The 20,385-nt window shown below is 39.2% G+C and overlaps 1 protein-coding gene across 2 annotated transcripts in view; it reads left to right on the top strand.

Moving 5' to 3' along the window:
- The first annotated feature begins 565 nt into the window (after window positions 1-565).
- The window catches only part of PANK1 (pantothenate kinase 1), a 51,859-nt gene continuing 32,039 nt past the window's right edge, over window positions 566-20,385 (top strand). The window contains exon 1 of one of the 2 annotated variants that reach the window (XM_039871760.1): window positions 566-1,521. In XM_039871760.1, coding sequence (XP_039727694.1) covers window positions 813-1,521 — 709 coding nt within the window. In that variant the 5' untranslated portion in view covers window positions 566-812. Of the gene's footprint in view, window positions 1,522-1,886; window positions 2,410-20,385 lie in introns of those variants that run through there. The other variant, XM_039871761.1, reaches the window with a different exon arrangement.

Raw genomic sequence — 20,385 nt, forward strand, 5'->3', positions numbered from 1 at the left:
GCCTCAAGGGATTACACAATTTGGGGAAGGTCCTCACCGCCCAGATTTGTCCCACCTACTGAGCATGCCAATCTTGTTTCCTATGGCCAGGTGCATTAACTTGAATTGAACAATGACTGTCTCGGAATTTGCTCAGTGGCTAAATTGAAATTTGAACCCGGTTTTGACTCCAAAGTTTATGGTGTCGACCACCATGCGATGCTGATGTTGCCCTACCTTCTTAAAACACAGGCAACTCTTTATAAATAGCATGACATTGTCTCTTAAAGTCCTTTCTGAGGGAGGAAAGTGCTTTTTATAGCTTGGGACTGCTTCTGTTTACTTCGTCTCTTCCAGCACCGTTTAATTCTGTCTACAGCTGTGTCCTTCACTGTCCTTACACTGTATTCCTAGGTTTCCTCCCTGCAAAAGACAACTCCACAAGACCACATGGTATTTGTGTTTGTGCCAGCAAAGAAATTTCACTCCTCTCTCTCTCTCCAAATCAGCCTACCTTTCTAAAAATAATCGTTCTCCTCCCTCCCCTCAGGCCTGTGAGTCGTTAGGTCACTTAATCAAACACACGCACAGTCAAAAAGGTTTGAGGGAGGAAGGAACAACGTGAATGACTTTGCAAAGGTATCTAACCCACTGGGGACAGGATTAGCAAACCTGAAACCTCAACAAATATTTGTCGTCTTTCCCCTTGCATTCCTACGTTAGCTGCTCGCTTCTCCTGCGCCCGCCTCGCCCAGTCCCCTCTCGGCTCGTTCTGCCACACAAAGCCCAACCCGCCCATCTCTTCTTTGCAAACCCGGAGAACTTCAGTCCCCATGTTGAAACTCGTCGGCGGCTGTGGCGGTGGCGGGCAGGACTGGGCATGCTCAGTAGCGGGGGCAGGTCTGGGAAGCGAGGAAGCCGCGTTTGAAGTCGCGGGGCCCAGGGATCTGAGGAAGGCGGGCTGTAGGGGCCCCGGCTGGGGGTGCGCGGGGATCCCCAATTCCGTGCCCGCGACTGACATGCTTCAGGCCGGCGCGGCGGGGCCGACGCGCCGGAGGCAGGGCGCGGAGGAGCCGCGGGAGCCGGTGGGAGGAGGGGTGGAGCGCCGGGCTCGCCATCCCCCGCCACCGGCTCTGCGGTTGCTGAATCGGAAGCCGCAGGGAGGATCCGACGAAATAAAGACGTCCGAGAATGACCTCCAGCGAGGCCGCCTGAGGCGGGGCGCACGCGCTGCTCCGCCAGCCTTCGGCATGGGCGACTGCGGCGGGCAGCCGGAGCGCTCGGCCCCGCACGCCCCGGGGGCTTCCACTGGCGCCGGCCCTGCCGCCGTGAACGGGCTGCTGCACAACGGCTTCCACCCGCCGCCCGTCCAGCCGCCGCGCCTCTGCAGCCGGAGCCCTGCGGGCGGCAGCGACGCGGCTCCCCCGCGCCTTCTACTCCAGCCGGAGCTCCAGCCGCAGCCGCCGCCCCCTCAGCACGACTCTCCGGCAAAGAAATGCCGGCTGCGGAGGAGGATGGACTCGGGGAAGAAGAACAGGCCGCGTAAGTCCCGCTGGGAGGGGAGCGCCGCCGCGAGTCAGGCGCGGCGCACGGGGCCCGGCTCCCGGGAACGGCGTGGTGCGCGCCCCGTGCGCCCGAGGCTGAGGTTTGGGGAACTGCCCCGAGGGCGCGCCCGGAACTCATTCTTTCCCCAGGGGCGCTAAGCACTAAAGATAGCTCCCTGAACCTGAACCTTGCTTTCCTCCATCCGTAGAATGAGCGGATTGGACACGGAGTCCGAGTTAATCTTAGATCGCGGCTCTGTGGAACGTGCACGCACTACCAGGCTTTATAATTTGTCTGTGGGAAAATGCACGTGTATGAACATTCGGTGGGGTCTGGGAGTAGGGGTAAAGCTGCAGGGGCAGTCGGAGCTCCCTTTTCCTTTCTCAGAACTTGGCTTTCTGGAGTTAGCGTTCAGGCAGGCAGCTTGCCCTTTGAATCGTAGAGTAGTCGCCAGCACCTTAGGTCTTTTGGCGAGCGCAAGATCTGGAGGCGTGGAGTTTGACAACCCGTATTAAACGCTGTTTCTTCGCAGCCAATGAAAGGACCTGTTGGATTAGACACTCCCACTGATACCATGTGGGCCGGAACTATGTGGACCAATGAGGATTGGAGGTGGATTTTATTTTTTCGGGGGGTGGAGAGGTAGAGTTGAGGATTTCTAATTAATGTATAGAGCAAAAAGCTGAAATGCATTATTTCACAATCTAAAGCTTGCACATATAAAGTTAGTTTGTAGAGAGTATCTTCCTTGCAGGATGTTCTAGGATGTAAATTTGTAGATCGAGTTGAGAACTGACTGGTTTTTCCTGTCTGCGCCGAACCTCATTCAACTGGTTACTTCTTTCTGGACGTCTTTAATGAAGCTTATAAATGGCAAAAAGCAAAGTAAGTAGAAGGCATGCTAATAAGTGATAGCCTTAAAATATGCACCTTTTGCATACAGGTTTTTCTATTTGATTTAGGGAAATTGCTAGATAGGTTTTAGATTTGTCTGTAAAAGCTTGATATTTGGCAAACAGCTTTAGTTTCTTCTGTTTCTTTCTCTTTACCAATTTGGACTCTCAACTTTTCTGCATTCAATTAAAGTCTCCGAGACTTTGGAAAGTATTTTAACGTGACTGTGGGATGTGGTGACTCTGATACTTGTGTTTTGTAGGTCTGAAACATTTAGGTTAAAAGTTAAGATCTTGTCTGGAACTTTGAAGCCACACAGCATATTTGCCTAAGGCTGTAAGGAAGACATCCAGCACCTGAATTTGTATTTACTTTTGTTTTTGAGACTTGTTAGACAATGACTTTCTTTATGCACTTAATATTGACTACTTATGATATATTAACCTGTTTTACTTCTTTTGAAACCATATTTTAGTTATTTCTCTGATCTACATTAACAAATCATATGAGAGCTTGCAATGTAAATAGCTAAAATATAATGAGAGAACTGTATTGAGCTTTTGTTTAATAATGGTAGCTTGAATAGTCTATATTTAATTGAGGGTATAACACTTCTTACAGTATTTTTTGAGGAATTGACGATACACTTAATAATGGCTTGGAGGCAGAGAAAATTTAACCATGAGCCAATTTTATGCCTTTGTGCTTTGTGTGGGAAAGTAAAGTGGTTTGTATTTAAGTTCAGTGACCATGATGCTTACTTACAAACTTTTAAAAAGGATTCATCAAATTTGATTTCATTATCCTACCATGTTTTCTGTTCTCAAATTCAAAAAAACATTTCTGAAATTTTACATGTTCTGAGTCACATCTGCTGTGTTCACTATCAAAATTTCTTAGTTAAACTAGGCTTAATTTAATATCTTTATACGTTGCCTAGTAACATTCAGGTATCTTTTTATAAAAACATATTGCTCAATTGATATTTGGCACTCTAAGATGAATCTCCTTATCAGTCACAAAATCTTTCTCATGACTGATAAATTTTCCATGAGCATTTATTAGTATTTAGTGCTTAAAAAGAAATTTAAGAGTATGTCAGTGGTGGGAACATCAGTGCTGGACAAATAATTCCTAGTTAGCAGTTTACGGCATCAGACACTTAACTTCTCTCAAAACCAGAGGTATGTTAGGACAGCCAGATACCACATCTCAGATAGGCACCTGGAATGCATATGTGGGTAAATGTGTTTCTTTGTGTTTGCTAATAATTTTGGGTAGGATGCAATACACATTAAAATACGTAATGTTTAAAAATGATGAATGGAATAAAACAGCCCAGTAGTTTCAATTATTTAAAAAATTTAAATTTGAACCCTCCATGCAGGGACTATTCAGTCTTATAACCTACAAGTCAGATCAGTGGCAGGTTGGTCTTGCTAAACCAGGAAAGGAATATTGTCCACTGTATTCATCTCCTCACCATCACCTCGCTCTATCTTATTCTTGGAAAACTTTCCTAAGACTGCTTCCTCAAGCTCCTTGGCTACTTTGTGTGCTTCTGCTATTAGCTGTATGACTTCAACCAAGTTACTAGTTCTTATCTTGAAATGCTGGACTTGGATAGGTTGTTTCTTGTACCTTCAAAATTCTATGATACATCAAGGCTGATAGTTCTTCCTACGTGACTTTTGCACTAGCTGTCCACTCTACCATATGCATTATTTTTTTTGCCTTGTGCCAATTGTATCATGTGTGCGATTTGTCTTATCTCTCCAATTAAGTTGGAAGACTGGTTATAGATGACATTTTTTTTCCTCTTATTTCTTGCACACGAATATTTCATTGATGTCACAAAAAAGGTACACGTGACCTTACCACACCACTGACATGGCTATTAGCATCTCAACAACAGACTTTGGCAAAGTCCTTCAGTGGAGTTTCTGTAAAGTATCAATAGGAAGATTCCTTTGTTTGCTTCTTGGTGCTCTGATTATTTGAAGCATACATAAATAACATCTTACGGAGTCAGCTCACTTTCCAAATATTTTGAAACTAATGGTAGTCCTAATGAGATGCATGCAGTGAGTGTCTAAGTAGTATTGTGAATGATGTAGTCATTCAGACCCTGGTGGGCTTGACTTTGAATTGCAGCTGGATGACCTGGGGCCAGTTATTAACTTCTATGCTTCAGTTTTAGTATCGATAAGATGGAGATAATCATACTACGTCATTGGGTTGATATGAGGATTAAATGAGATAATATATATAAAGAACTTAGATTACTGCTTGGCCCATAAAAGTTATTCAGTAAATGCCAGCTGTCTGCACCATCATATAGAACACCCTCCCCTGTTAACCCAAAGGACAGAACAATTGAACTGGCAGAGACGACCTCAGACTGACTTTCTTAATTAAAAAATGAAAAACAAAAAGTAGCCTAGAATAAGAATGACCAAAAAGTTTTATTTGATTAACTGTAATAGTTCTAGTCCCATAATTACTTTTTTTACCCTTCCACCGAAAATATTGGATAATACAAAAATGTACCAAAAAAGCAGGAAAAAGTACTCACAGTTCCATCACGCAAAGAAAACAACAGCTTAAAATTTGTCACAGTTTAAAGGTAATGTTGCAGGACAGGGCAAATTTCCCTGAGTGCGGGGAGACAAGGCCTTGCACTGAGAAGAGGGTCCACTGGTGGAGAGTGTAGAAAGAATTTCACACAGGCCAAAGTTAAGGTCAAAAGGAAAGGTTATTAGAAAAGGGATAACACTCCACAATCGGAGCGTGGTCTCTCAGGCAGAGAGTGAGCGGGACCTGAGTGTTCGGGGAATTCAATTTATATATCATTCTTTAGTTCCCATTTCCTATGAAAGGGACATACAGTGAGAAAGGGGAAGGGGAAGAGGATGTAGCATGAAAGGCCTGCTGGCTGTTCCCAGCTTTGAATCCATAGGTTCCCCATGGTTTTAGCCATAGGGAATGAACAATTTTATTTGTGTAGGGCAGCTACTTAAAGACTGTTGATCCTGTTTCCCCTCCCGCAGGTGTAGGGAATGGGTTGTTAGCAATCCCAACAGAAATCTTCCTTTGTCCTGCAGGTGTCCTCCTGGCCTGGCTGCAGGGCTGTTCAGAATATTGCAGTCTCTAAATACAGCTTGATTTAACATTCTGATTCTCTTGCCTCCTCCCTACATTAGTGATACTAAAATAAGATTTTGATAACTTTTATTTAAAATTTTTTTCATAAGCATTTTTTTGTGCTATTAAACATCATTTTTAATGATTGTGTTATTTTCCCAAAATCCCATTATATGGATATACCGTAATTACTTAACCGGTCTCATAACTTTAGGCTGCAGCTAAGGTCTCCATATCACTACTAGTGCTTCAGCACCGCCTTTGTACATAACTCTTTCTCCCCGATATGTTATTTTCAATGAAATTGGTAAAAACATACATACTTTTTGGAGGAGGAATAAAATGGCACAAAGTAGTATAATAGATGTTACATTGAAATCCTGGATATTTTAGACCCCAGGGATACTGTTAGATAAGCCAACAGTAGAAGGGAGACGGAAAAAATTGTAAAGGAGATAATTGTTTGAGTCACTGAACAGTGTTACAAAAAGGCAAATATTTGAGCATCATCAGAAGCCCGGAGGACCTGAGCTGCCCTCCTCCTTCCCCGTGTGTTGCAACAGACAGAAATAAGGGCTGAATCAGTGCAGCGGCCTCCTGGGGAGAGGTTCTGACTTCTCAGATCATCCAGATAGAACACTAGCAGAAAATAGGTGAGAGTTCATTACGCACGTAATATACTTATGGGTACAAACAGAAGAAACCCAAATCTGTTACTGGTTTTAGCGAGCCACCATTGTGAAAGTACAAGTTCTCAATTTTCTATATATTGGGATATTTAGCTTTGGCACTTGGGATTTCCACTACCTCTGAATCAGGTGAATTAGAAAAACCAGAATAAAAGATAAATAGGTAAAGTTTTTTGGTTGTATCTTCATGGAGTATGGATACATGTGCATTTTAAAAAACATAACCAGTACTTCTAGATGGATGGGAAGTATTGCAAATTTAACAACAAAAGACTAAAACAGAAAGCAAGAACACACTAGCATTGCTACTTTCCGGGACGTGGTCAGTTTCCCCAAGTTTGTTAATGAAGTTATGAATTGTACAGCGCATAATTGAACTGAAGATTAAGAATTTAAGGCCCAATTGTCCAGTGTCTAAGTGGTTAAGTTAGATATCAGGATCTAGTAGACACATGAACACCACTTCTCCCTGAAAAAATCAGTAAGTGGATTTCAACATTAATACAAAGCATGTTTTGTTTGGCATAGTAACTAACCAAAGATGGAAACAGCGCTGCTAATTTTTAACATGTGGGACATTTAATAAGTCAACAAAACAAAATCCATCATGGTTTTGGAGACAGAATTAGTAGAGAAACAAAGGAGTACCGGTTTTAAGTGACAGGTTTTTGGTATTCTTTTTTGTGACAGCGTGCCTTTTAATTGCATGTGTGTGTTTTAATATGAACCAATTACTGTGAAAATAAAAATAAATCAAGATTTGACTTCTATTATATTTAATTACTTGTGCTCTAGCTTTATTATGTAAGCCAGTATTTACCTTGGGATGACAATATTGTGATCAGGTATGAAAACTGTTCAATGTACACCAATGTATATGGGGCACCTAATTTCTAAGTAGATCTTTTCTCTAGATAGTGCAACTATCAAGTTCGTATCTCATTACTTAATTTATGACATCTTTTACATACTTAGAGTTGGCTAATCGTGTGTATGTGTGTGTGTATATTATCCTTGGGAATGTATTTGAAAGTAGTGGATGATTCAAAGGGCAAGTGAATGTTATTTTTAGAGCAGTTATGTCAAAATAATGATCTGGACCTCTAACAGATTTCTTTATAGTTTGAAAAGAGGATAGAAAAACTTATGACAAAAGTAACTACCTACAGTTGTCTCTTCAGTTGACTGAGTAATTAGAGTAGCTATTATTGAGCAACAGCTATGTGCCTGTTGTTCTGTATATGTTTTTATAAAAGCATGCAATTTACCAGTCCCACTCTGCATTTTACAGATGGGGAAAGAGGCTCAAGGAAGTAAAGCAACCTGCCCGAAGACCTGTACTTAGTGAGTTGCAGGACCAAAATTCAAATCCAAATCTAACTCCATTGCTAGCTAACTGGCATTCTTTTCTGCCAAATGAGCCAATCATGCATTTATGTTGGGAAAAATAACTATGTTCTGTAAAACTTTCAGAAAAGATAAGTGTATGTAAGTTTTATATCTTTGGCAAAAAGCTTATCCATGTGTTTGTGGAAGTAACAGTAGCATCAGACATTTCCAGCATCCTGTGAGATAGGTATTGCTGTAGATTATGTCTCCCCAAAATTCATATATTGATATCCTAACCCCAAAATGGTGTTATTAAGAGGTGGGACCTTTGGGGGTGATTAAGTCATGATGTTGGAGCGCTTATGATTGGGGTTAGTGCCCTTATAAAAGAGACCCCTGAGAGCAAGCCAGCCCCTTCTGTCATGTGAAGTTACAGTGAAAAGACAGCCATCTAAGAAGCAGGCCCTCCCCAGACAGAGAATCTGTCAGCACTTGATCTTGGATTCCAGAACTGTGAGAAATAAAATTTCTGTTGTTTATAAGCTACCTAGTATATGGTATTTCTGTTATAGTAGCCCAAACAAACTAAGGTGGGTACTATCATGATCCTCCTTGATAGGTAAATAAACTGAGGAAGGGCCCGAGTTCTTGGGGTAAAACCATCTGAGTTAAGATTTGGACTCTTTTGGGCCACGGGACCAGACTCGGGATTCTAGTAGGTTCCCAGGAAGTATGGGTAGTGTTCTGTGGTGGAAAGAGCTTTGTAGCTACCAGACTTGGATTCAAATCCTCATTCCACTACTTATTAACAGTGTGAGCTTCTTGACTTCTTAGAGGCTCAATTTGTTGAACAGAGATAATGGTGCTTATCTTATCAGTTGTGAGGACCAAGCGTAGAAAACATATAAAGTATAGTGGAATGCCAGGACCCTGGCATGTGCATAGTAAAATATATTTTACTATTAATACTAGCTAGTATTAATAAAGGGCATCTAATATTAATATTATTGCTGTTCTTTAGCCACAGGGGCTTTCAAAACTTTCTGAAATCTCAGGATTTCTATGAACTCACCATCGTTCCAACTGAGAACTTTTTAAGGACTGGGCTTCAGGCTGTCTTCCAACCTGATGTGACATCACCTCCTGAATGGAAGTTCCCTTAACTCCCTCTGACATTTCTAGGACACATGACCTGTGTCACAAGTCTTGACCTCACTGTCACTTTCATAGATTGCCCCATTAAGACTTGTGAAACCCAGTACAGTGTGACCTGCCCGAGGGTGATGTTGGCAACTCTGTGAGTAAGAAGACTATTCTACTACTATTCTAGTATCAGGACAAAGTTGATTTTTAAAAAGGAAATATCTTCGTTTGATCTCTACTGTTTGATATCTCAAGGGAGGCAGATATGCACAAGAGAGATGAGAATTAGAAAGGTGAGCATGTTTCCTTTATAAAAGCTTCATGAATTGAACAAGGCTTCAGAATTCAGAACAGCTGCACCTGTTCTTGGGCCTTCTTTTTTAACCCATAGCCTAGTAAACTTCATTCTGGCAATTAATGACATTTCTGGGTGCCTGTTGCCTTCGAGCCCAGTATGTGGACCTTATGGTGTGCCTGGCTTTGACCCTATGCTGGATCTAAGGCCACAGGGACTTTGGATAGTAGCTCGGGACATCTGGACCTATATGAACCTCTGTGACCTCTTGCCAGTGTGGGCAGTGCCAATTACTAGGAACTCTCTGAGGTTTCTGGACAATTCCTAGGCAATCCAGGAGTAAAAGGGGCAGAACTAACACCCCAACTCTCACCTGCCAGATCCATCACATGAGGTTCAGTGCAGATTGTATTGAGTTGTGGGAAAATATTAAAGCTTAGACTGGAGGATGGCTTCTTGAGGATGTATGTCATAAAGGGATTGGGTAAGTATTAACCTGGGTGGCCTTGAATGCTGAGATTTAATAATCCCATGTGACCCACAGAGACTAACCAGTTTTTATTCTTTTGGGCCAGGCTCTGTGCTAAACCCTGGACTAGATACTCAGTTTTATGTGGTTTGAAGCTGGAGTGTAGCCCGAAGCCAGTTGCCTGGCCTGATTTTACTCAAATGCTATGGCAGTTCCATAAGTCACTAAACTCTGGGTGTTTGAATCAGAGGACTAGGACATAGTTAAGGCTGTTTACTACTTATTTATACTTCCCCAACCACCTGTGTTCGGTGAAAAATATATAAAGTGATACTGTGTATTTAGGGGAAGGAAAGTAATGTCAGTTTGGCCAAGGAGACATCTTGTCTTCTTACTATGAGGTAGTGGCTCGAATGTGATTTGTTCTTTGTGGCGACCACATAATATTTCATCAACATTTTTGAAAAGTGGAAGGGGGTGCCACAGGAGTGCCTGTGGTATGCTGAAGTTGGCTCTTGCAGGCTCTGGGAGCTGATAGTATGCATTATTTCCCAACTCTGCATTCGATGTCCTTGTGCCGGTAGCCTGAAATTGGCCAGAGTAGGTGTATTTATGCAATGAGAACTGGCAAATGCTGAAAATCAGGGCTTTATTCAGAGAGCCAGTTGTTAAACATTTACCAGTGCTCCAGTCACTGGGCTTAAGGTCACAGGTCACTCCGGGAAAAGTCCAGAGAGCATCAGTAACACACACTGAATTATTAAAGTATTTGAGGCAGAGAATGGGAGGAGAAGGTCAGTAGGTCCTTTCCTAAAAAGGATAATGCCAGAAGTTAGATGACAGAAAGTATTTTACAAATATTTGAGGGCCTACTATGGTATAAGGGTAGAATTGAGAATCATATTCTTATTTGCCTCCCTTTCTCCCTCTTAAATTCCTAACTCAAATATAGTTGGGCTCTGTGCTAAATTACCTAATAAGTAGAACAAGCAGGTATTGGTGTACCAGAATGCTGCAGGGGGACCAAGGAAAGGAGAAGAAAATGCTATTTTATGTATGTGTGTGTGTGTGTGTGTGTGTGTGTGTGTGTGTGTGTGTGTGTGTGTGTGTGTCTTGTATGTATATGTATGGCAGTATGTATATGTATGTATGTATATATATATACATGCACCAAAGTGTTAATCACAGGAAAGTTATAAGTTCGAATTTCTTTGTCCTTACTTTATGATTCACTGTTTTTATTTCAAATGACTTGAATTACTTTGAGTTCTGTGTTCATTACTTACAGATTGGGGAGCACCAACATTTTTCATTTAAATAGATATGAATCTGGCCCTAGTTGAGCAGCCACACCTTTCTATGGTGATGTATGCTTTGTTTATTGCTGCTGAAATGGCAGGGTGGAGTTGCCAGAATATCTTTATTTCATCTTTTCGGTTCGGGTGGACAGGTTGAAATTTTTCCTAGCCAAGAGGGAAAGGAGCTTGGTATGTTTGGTTCTATAAACAGGATCTGCTAGGCAATAAAGGGACTTCCACTCCAAAGGTATCTCATTGTATGCCATTTGTCCTCTCATTGCCCTGAATGAGTATTTGGAGAGTATTAAGATTTAAAAAAAATTTTTTTATTTAGGAAAATATCAAATGTTATAAAAAACCAGCGTGTGGTTTTAATTAATTAATTAACTAATTGTTAATTACTCATCTCTAAACTTCTATCATTATCAACTCATGTCCAGTCTTACCTTATTTTATCTACTACATGGGACACTGCCCCTCCCAAACTGGGTGAAGTTGATGCAAATCTCAGATATCATATCATTTCAATGGTAAATGTTTTCATATGTATTTCTAAAAGTTAACTCTTTTTAAAAACATAACCATAATCTGTTACTTGCTGAAAAAGTTAACAATGTATTATATCTAGTTGAGAGACTATAGTATTTTATGACTGTACAATTAGATAATAAATTCAGTTATCTAACCACAGTTCAAACTGTTATATCCTGTTTGTTGACAGAGGAAAATTTATTATTGTGTTGCCTCAGAGGATTTGTTTTGTTATAACAATACCTGTTATTGTTTGTTTCTGATTGATTTTTAACCATTTCTTCATGGTCTGAGATTTGAAACCTCAATCTTCTTATGCCAAAAAGGTGCTTTGGGATCACCCCAAAATCACTAGTCTGGAGTAATTAGTATCTCCTCTGTAGTTTTTGTCTTGAGATTGAGAGATTAGGAACAGTGTTAAAAGAAGAATTCCACCTCTCCTTTCCTCTGAATTCATTAAGGTAGGAGCAAGCAAGCTAGCGCTCATTCTGAGGACAGTTGGGATGTAGGTTTGGACTCAGGCCTGGGAATCTGGAGATGCTGGATTCAAGATTGAACCTGAACAAAGAACAAGATCCTGAATCTATTTGGTATCACTTTTGTTTGTCAAGTATTCCTGAGGGTCAAACCAATTCAACATCTGTGAATTCTTACCTGTATAACTGCCAAAACTGGTTTACTTTTGTCAGTTTTATGACTTTTTCCAGTTTTATGAAAAATAAGCTTCACATGCATTTTATGCACCCTGTCTTCTTTGGCAGAATAATGAGTATCAATTTAATATTTTCTAATAATATAGGGACATAATTAATATCAGTTTTTATCCCAGGTTGTATAAGTAGTGTTCAGGCTTGCTCTTTTGTTTTGTTGACAATGGATATTTGTTATGCATCAGCTATGTACACCATGAAACTTTCAGAGGGGGTCCAAATATACTTAGAATTCTTTAAAACTATTTTTGTCTATTTAAAATTGGTAATTAGCATGCTAGAGATTACTTAACTGGTGTTTGGTTAAGAGTTCCTTAACCTCTCTGAGCCTCAGTTTTGTCATCTGTAAAATGGGCATAATACTAGTGCATACCTCATTGGGTTATGAAAATTAAATATTGCATTTAAAGCTCCTAGCACAGCACCTGGCACATAGTAAGCCTTTAATGTTAGTTTATACAGTGCTGCTGCTGGGTTAATTCATTATCTATAGACCTTGGAATAAGCGTCTGAATTCTTATAAACAGACCATTAATTGGCAAGTTTATAGCACTGAAGTCTAAAAATGTTTGGCCTGTGTGTATATGTCCACATAAAATTGCACAAGCCAGTACACCACTGCAGCACATGTGTACCACACTCTTAAATTTTAGGCAAAGCTTAGGCGTAGGCATGTATGCTTAGCAAACATTCTCACTCTGGCTTAGGTGAGTTATTTGATTACAAGTGAGTAACTTGTCAAGTCTTGGTAATGCTGTCTTAGAGTTTTAGCACTTATTATAAGATTTAGATGCTTTTTATTTGATTTTTATATCGATTACAACTTAAATGTGTGATTTTTATATCGATTAAACTTAAATGTGTGATTTTTTTTTTTTTTTTTTTTTTGTAAAATAAACCAGTGTAAATAAGATGTTGCTTTTCATCTCTTACATGTTAGGTCCAAAGCTAAGATGTAATAGAAAAAAAAATTCCAATACTGTTTGAAAATCTCACCTTAATGATATGTGGAAAGGCACTATGCCTCCAAACTAAATGGTGCCAGATAAATAAAATATTTTAAATGCTCATATTTATACTTTTAAGTTTTAATCTCTTTTCCCAATTAGATATTATATCTAGCTGTGCCTTTGGGAAACATTGTTATAGTAAAAAAAACCCAAAAACATTTATTACTAATTACAGTGATCATCACTTCTGGCAACTTGTCAGCAGTAACCCAGAAGGCAGCTGAGAACCTGGAAGGAAGCGGACATTTCTGAGCAATCAAAATCAGTGTTGGAAAGTAGATAAAATTGGAGATGCTTATGCATTTTACACTTGGAGTACGTCCTGTGCTCTCTGAGTCTGTTTACTCTTACCAAAGTCACAGTTTAAACAGATTCAATTTTCTGATTTCTCTTCATTCATATATAGCAGGCTCAGGATAGACATACTACAGTAACATCGACAACAGCAGGAAATTAACAGTGTTACTCTAAAAGCAGGACATAGAAAGCAGTCACTTTCTATATAGGGACAAAAGAATACTTAAACCATAGCAGCCTGGCAAGCACACAGATTTATGTAGTTCCTGAGGACATCAGTACATAGTAGTCACAATAGTCGTGACCCTGAGTCATCAGAATGAGCTAAAACTTTCTTTAAGGGAATGGCAAAATTGGTTATACATTTTAGAAAGATTTCCTTCAAAAGCTATAATAATTTGGTATTTATATTTTAAATGTTATCTATAAAATGAAAGGATTGGGCAAGAACTTTAGATGTATAAAATCTACTTTATAGAAATGTAATTTATATACAACTCACCCACTTAAAGTGTACAGTTCAATGGTTTTTAGCATATTTATAGAGTACAACTGTCATAATCAATTCTATTTTATTAAATTATTTTAATATTGACATACAGTATTATTTAAGTTTTAGATGTACAACATAGTGATTCAACATTTATACACCTTACAAAGTGATCACCACACAAAAAAAAACTATTAGCAATCACTCCCCTTTTCCTTTTTATTTCCAAATCATATTTCATTATATAGTCGTAGCACATGTTATTGATTCACTCATTGGTTGGTGGACATTTGGGTTGCTTCCACTTTTTAGCTATTATAAGTAATGCTGCTATGGACATTTGCATAGAAATTTTTGTGTGGACATATGTTTTCATTTCTCTTGGCTAAATACCTAAGAGTAGACTCGCTAGATTATAAACTAACTTATGTTTAACCTCTTGCAGAACTTCCAGACTGTTTTCCAAAGTGACTGCACTATTTTATATTCTCAGTGTGTGAGGGTTTCAGTTTCTCCACATCCTCACCAACAATTTTTATTTTTTTCCATTTCTTTAAATTATAGCCATCCTTGTGGATTTGAAGTGATATCTCATTGTGGTTGTGATTTGCATTTCCCTAAAATCACATCTCGTGATTTTAAACTTTCTATAGGTTTGAATGTCATCTCCAGTTTAATTATAAAGTCCTTGAATAGTTAGGAAGTGTCAAGCTTTACTTTGTTATAGTTACTATGCTTAAGAGGGAACCCTGCATAGAGCTGCCATTCATAAACATTATAGGATTGTTTTAATTCTTTAGTAGTGTCTGGTTCTAGGACAGTGTGAATTTCACTCAGCAGAGCTTTTACTCCTTTCCAGATTGTTCTTGATTACTATCAGTCCTTGCAGAAGAGAACATAAGTGTCAAGGGGCGGGTTCATTGCCACATACCTGTTCAAAGACTTGGTAGATGCCTAAGCACGTAGTGTTCTGCACGTAAGCAGTTGGCATAACTTTCCTCAGTCCCCACTCAGCTCAACTTTAAAGATTTGCCAGACGTCCACGGTCTAGTTAAAATAAACGAACAAATCCCATTTCTAGGAGACTTGTTGTTCTGCCTGGTGCTGCCAGCTAGCAGTGCTTTTCTCCCTGAAGCCTTCTTAATTAAATACTCCCTGGTGTTAAATTGTCAGGAGCATCCTTGGAGTAAGCAAGCATGCTCTGGTGGCTTGTCAAGACAGAAAGCTAAACCTCTTGGTGGTTTAAACTGGGATTTGCTTAAGCAAGTAATTAGATTACCACCCTGAGCTGCAGTTCTGGGCATTAGGTAGCTGGAGGAGCCATTGAAGGTAGAAGTTGTGATCAGCTCTGGTTGCTGAGACCGTCACATTAGGGAGAGTGTCACACAGGTGCACTCCTATCCCTTGGCATATTTCTGCATAGTCAGATCTATAGAATCTTCTTTTCAGTCCTGGGGCCATACTTTTGATGAAGAAGGTGGTGTAATTAAGGGGAGGCCTTCAGGGAAGGTTGATATTCACTTCTCCTTGCCTCCTAATTGAGCGGGACAGGCAGCTTCTTGGTGGGAAATAGGGATGATGACCATAACAGTGTGGAACTGTGTTTTCCTCCCACCTCCTCAACCTGAGACCATTACTTCGAAATGGGAGACAAATTTCATCTGCCTACCACTTCCCCTCTTTAAAACCTGGAGCAGAAACATGGGGCTTGAGCACAGGGATGATAGGGAGATGAGCTTGATGGTTACTAGAGTGACACCCTTCTTTCTACTCTGATTTCTCTCATAAGGGTGTCGGGGAGAGGCCCCAGAACCTTTGGGAAGAAACTGCATCTCACTGAGCTGCTCAAGGCCTTGGGAAAAAGAATCAAGGAAAAGTACTTTTGACCTCATGGGTTTGACATTTTGGGTCCCCTGCTTCTTCTGGGTTCAGATTCAAGCTAAGAATACATTTACAGGTGCCACCAGAATGGTGCCCCACAAGAGCTTTTTTTTGTTTGTTTTCCTTCTCAAATCTTAACCTTAAAAAACAAAGTAACATAGCATTTATGTTGGTATTTCTGTTCTAATTTCATGTGGTTTGTGTCAAGGTCGGCCACATGAGTTACAAATCAAAGAATGTCTGCCTGCTGGACCTAAATACATGAGTACTGTTGCCAGAGCTAATTTCTTCATGGAGAAATGCCTGGTTACCTTTAAAATGGGAGTCACTGGGAGAAAGAAGTGCAATGACAGATTTTAATTATATGTGGAATGTATCTTAACCCATAGCTGTGGGGTTTAGTCATGGATGGATGGTAACTAGAACTTCAAAAGCTGAACTTAAAATTTGAAAATCACCTTTGGCACTCATGTAATAAATTGTCCATAAGTAATTTCATTGACAAGCAATTAGATGTGTTCAGAGCTTTCCTGGGAATGAGGACATCTGCCCGGTCATTACAGTGCCTTGCCCTTGGCCGCCAGCCTAGAGCCCCTAGAAGTTAAAAGCAAGGACAGCTCACTCAAACTGTGATTCCTCACCTTTTACTTATGGTCCAGCTACTTAAAGTTTTCGTTTTGATTCAGCTAGAAGAAGAGTGATTTTGAACTTGACCAGTGAGAATTGTTTAGGCCCCTCATTTAAACATTTTCTCCAGTCTCACTGCATCAGAATCTCCAGGCAGTGGCCTGGGAGTCTGTCTTTTTAACAAGTGCTTAATGTGGTTTTTATGAGGCAAATTTGAGACATTGTGTGGGTGAACATAGCTAGTGGTTTTTAAAAAGAGATGTAATTAAATGCTTTAAAATTTAGTGCCTTAAATACTAAAATTGAAGTTGTTTAAAGGAAATACAATTGCAAACAAAACTATAAAGATCCAGTTTAAAATGCAGATGCAAAGTACACTCCGCTGTGGTATCCTGTCAGTTTTAACCTGGAGTGCAAAATGTAAACAGGCCAACTTTCATGGATTCCAGGCACTTTTGCACATGGGCCCCTTCCTCCATCAGAAATAAATAAAAATTGTATTTTACTACTCTGTCGGTATAAAGATTGATGTATTGATAATGATATAGTACATTTTATTTGACCTGAAATTTCACGTTTTCTTCTGATTTTAAAAGAAATTAAAATATTTTTGTGAGTGCCTAAAAACACCGCATGCTCTGGGCACTGATCTATTGCGCGTAACAGATAATTTATGCCTGCGTGGCAGAGGTGGTGAAATCCAAACTTTAGTTCTGATGCCTGATGTAATAATATTTCTTGCCTCAGAAGTTCTGAAAGGACTCCTCACTATTCTCTTTTTCCCTCTCGAATATAAGAATATGATCAGCCCTTTTGTTCATACCCTTGTCTGGGTGAGAAGGAGAAAGCTGATCAGAATCTGAGGCTGTATCAGAGGGAAAAGGACTATTGTTACACACGGTTGTGTGATCCCACAGTGATCCTTTCCCATAAACATACCTGTGTCCCTTAAAGTGTATTTTAAAATGCCAAATTTAACATAGGATTTTGCCCTGACAACAGTGTACTGTAGGTGGGTAAATCATGCCTCTTCCTACCCTAAATTCCTACCTGAGGGAGACCTAGTGCTGTTTAGCATCTAACTGGCTAAACAGCTCTGCCCTTGGATGTCAGGCTTGCTTTTCTTGCTCTTCTCTTCTCTTCTCTTCTCCTTCTCTCTTTCTTTTTCTTTATTTCTCTTCCTTCCTTCCTTCCTGTTTTTTTCTTCTTCCCCTTCTCCTCTCTTCTTCTTCCTACCTTCTCTCTCCTCCTTCCTTCCTCTAATTTCCTTCCTTCCTCTCTTCCTTTCTTTCTTCTTCTTCTTCTTTTTTCTTTTTTCCAATTCATAATATATTTATTTACTTGATCGAAAGCCTTCTTATGGTACATAGTGTTTCATACAGTTGATCTCAGCTTTGTTCACATTGACTTCAGTGATTTATATTGGGTTTTCTATGCTCAAAACCCTGTTCAATTACTACTGTTCTCACTGGTTTGTTTTCTTTCAGGATCTGGATAGATACTTTCATACAAAATCTTAATTTATATTTAATCTTATTTTAAATCTTATTTTATTCCTTTTCTGGCAATTCTTTCTTGGATTCTTAGTTTTGCATAATTATACCTACAATGAGACCATGTACTAAAGTCACCAAGATAAATCCTACTCCAATATCACATGATCTAATTCCGCCTTTTCCTTTCCTATTGCCTTGGGGACAGGTTTGCAGCTCCACCTTATCCTTCCTTGTCATTCTTGATGGCTTGTGTCTAATGGATAATAGGCTTGATATGGGTAGGATGTTGCATGAGAAGGAACCTTTGAGATGGAGAACACTCTTTCCTATAGGCAGGACCATAAATCAGCTATCTGTGTACTGAAGCCAAGTTAAAACAGTTTTTTCCTTTTGCATAGTTACAGAGAAGTTTTTGAATGAGAATTCTAAAATAACTCTGATTATTAAGATTGAATTTATTGATTGTAAAAAATTGAAAAGCATCATCAGAAAAGTCAGAAGAAAAAAAATCACTGTAATTCACCATCTAGAGATAAATAACTGTTAATATTTTGGCCTGAAGTTTCTAGTCTTGTTTTCTGTATACAAATGGCTATTTATTTTTAACACAAAGTTGTAATCATATGAAATGTACCATTTAATCACCTGATCTTTTCACCTAATAATACATAACGAACATTCTTACATCATTAAATGCTGTCCTACAAAATAGATAATTATTTATTTAACCAGCTCTTTATTTTTTGACAATAGTTTTCTCATTAGTAAAACTTAAGCAATTTTTTAAGGTAAAAAAATTGTGGGGTTTTTTTGAATTTTTGAATGCATGCATAATTATTTATTAAGGGTGAAGTATATCTAATATATTAAAGGGTATAGCAAGCAATCTGGAGCTTTTTAATATATATTTTCAAATAGTGCCATGGAAAAATTATTTACATTCCTATTTACATTGCCAACACTATGTATTACCATGTGACTAAAATGCAAACTAAAGCAATCTGCTATGCATTAATTTGAAAAAACTATGTTTCTCTGCATAGAATACTGAATGTTTTAGCAGATTGCTCTGTGTGCAATAATTATGGGTTTCTTTACAATGTTACAGAAACCCTTTTATTAAACTTTACATTTACCACTTTCTTCAAGGTCCTTAAATAGTTCTTAGGTTTTCAACTCTTATGTTTTATGCTGTTGAAAAATGGTTTTGGAGGGCTTTGTATATATTTAGGATGACAGAATATGAAAACTAGACAGCACTTTGGTGATCAGTTAGTCCGCTTCCATCCCACAGTTTAGTGAGTGACTCAAGAAAGAAACTTGCCCACAATTATTCTATCTGTTGGGATGCTCTCAGTTGCAACTCATAAACCACTCAACTCAGACTAGCCTTTTGCAAAATGGGAGATTTATTGGCTCATGGAACTGAAAATGGGCTCTGATGACACCTAGTATAACTGACCTTAGACAATTCTTTGATCTTGCTAAGACTTAATTTTCTTATCTGTAAACAGTATGTTGGATTCAACCAAAGGTCCCTTCTACCTCCTAAAGTTAACTGTTTCTATGAATATATTAGCAAAGAATTACATTACACTATCAACCAAATTTAGACATAGTGAAGGGAAGGCTAGCCCTCTGAGAGCAAATTTTTAAAGAAATGCAATTCTATTACACACCTGGATCTAAGTTAACAGTTTTATTTGTTTGTTTTAACATGTAGAGGTCCTTAGGTAACTCCAACGGAATCAGTATTCATGTAGTGTAAAAATATCTCAGAAGTGTTTTAAAAGTTTTTTTTTCCGTTTGTTACACAATTCATCTTTCCTATCTATTGGTTTGCTTATATCTATTCACAAATAGTGGGGAAAAGAAATTCAGTCCTGTTGCTCTCTATTTACAACAAATTATTATGGCAGTAAACTCTAGCTTGGTGTAACCTTGAACGATCTATTACACTGTCTGTAACAGCAACTGGTTGCTGGGTCACATCTGTGCCCAAAGGAGCTGACCTTGAGCAATCGGTGCCTAATTTACCAACGGAAAGAATTATTGGTGTTAGGGAACTTAGCCTCACCAGGAACACTTCTTAAAGCTCTGTGGCTGGTTGTAAGAGGAGATGCAACCAGCATCTAATGTCAGGCTCCCTTAGCTCTTTAAAATTGTTTCTTTGACTGGTAGGAACCATTTTCTGTGGTTGTTGATGTTTTGTTTTGTTTTCTCATCTTTGCTATTTGGAGTTAACTGTGTAACCTTTGACATTTACTGCAGGAAGAAGTGTAAGTGTCCCTTGGAGACTATTCTAGTGTTCTGAAAAGGTCTTCAAGAAACAGGCTTTGTTTTAAAGCTGTCGACTACCAATAAAATTTTAAAATATTTTCACCACAATATTTGGCATTTTGATTCCACGGATTCGTTTCATAGTTTTAACTACTATCAGGTCGCCAATCTTGGCTTGTGCTTAGAGAAATTTTGAGGTAGAAATAAGTGCAGCAAGACCTACATACCTTTTACTTAACACTCAGCTAACACATGTTAATCAGGGATACTGGCAGTCC

This window comes from Pteropus medius, unplaced genomic scaffold (assembly GCF_902729225.1).
Source record: "Pteropus medius unplaced genomic scaffold, Ma_sr-lr_union100, whole genome shotgun sequence".
NCBI lineage: Eukaryota > Metazoa > Chordata > Mammalia > Chiroptera > Pteropodidae > Pteropus > Pteropus medius.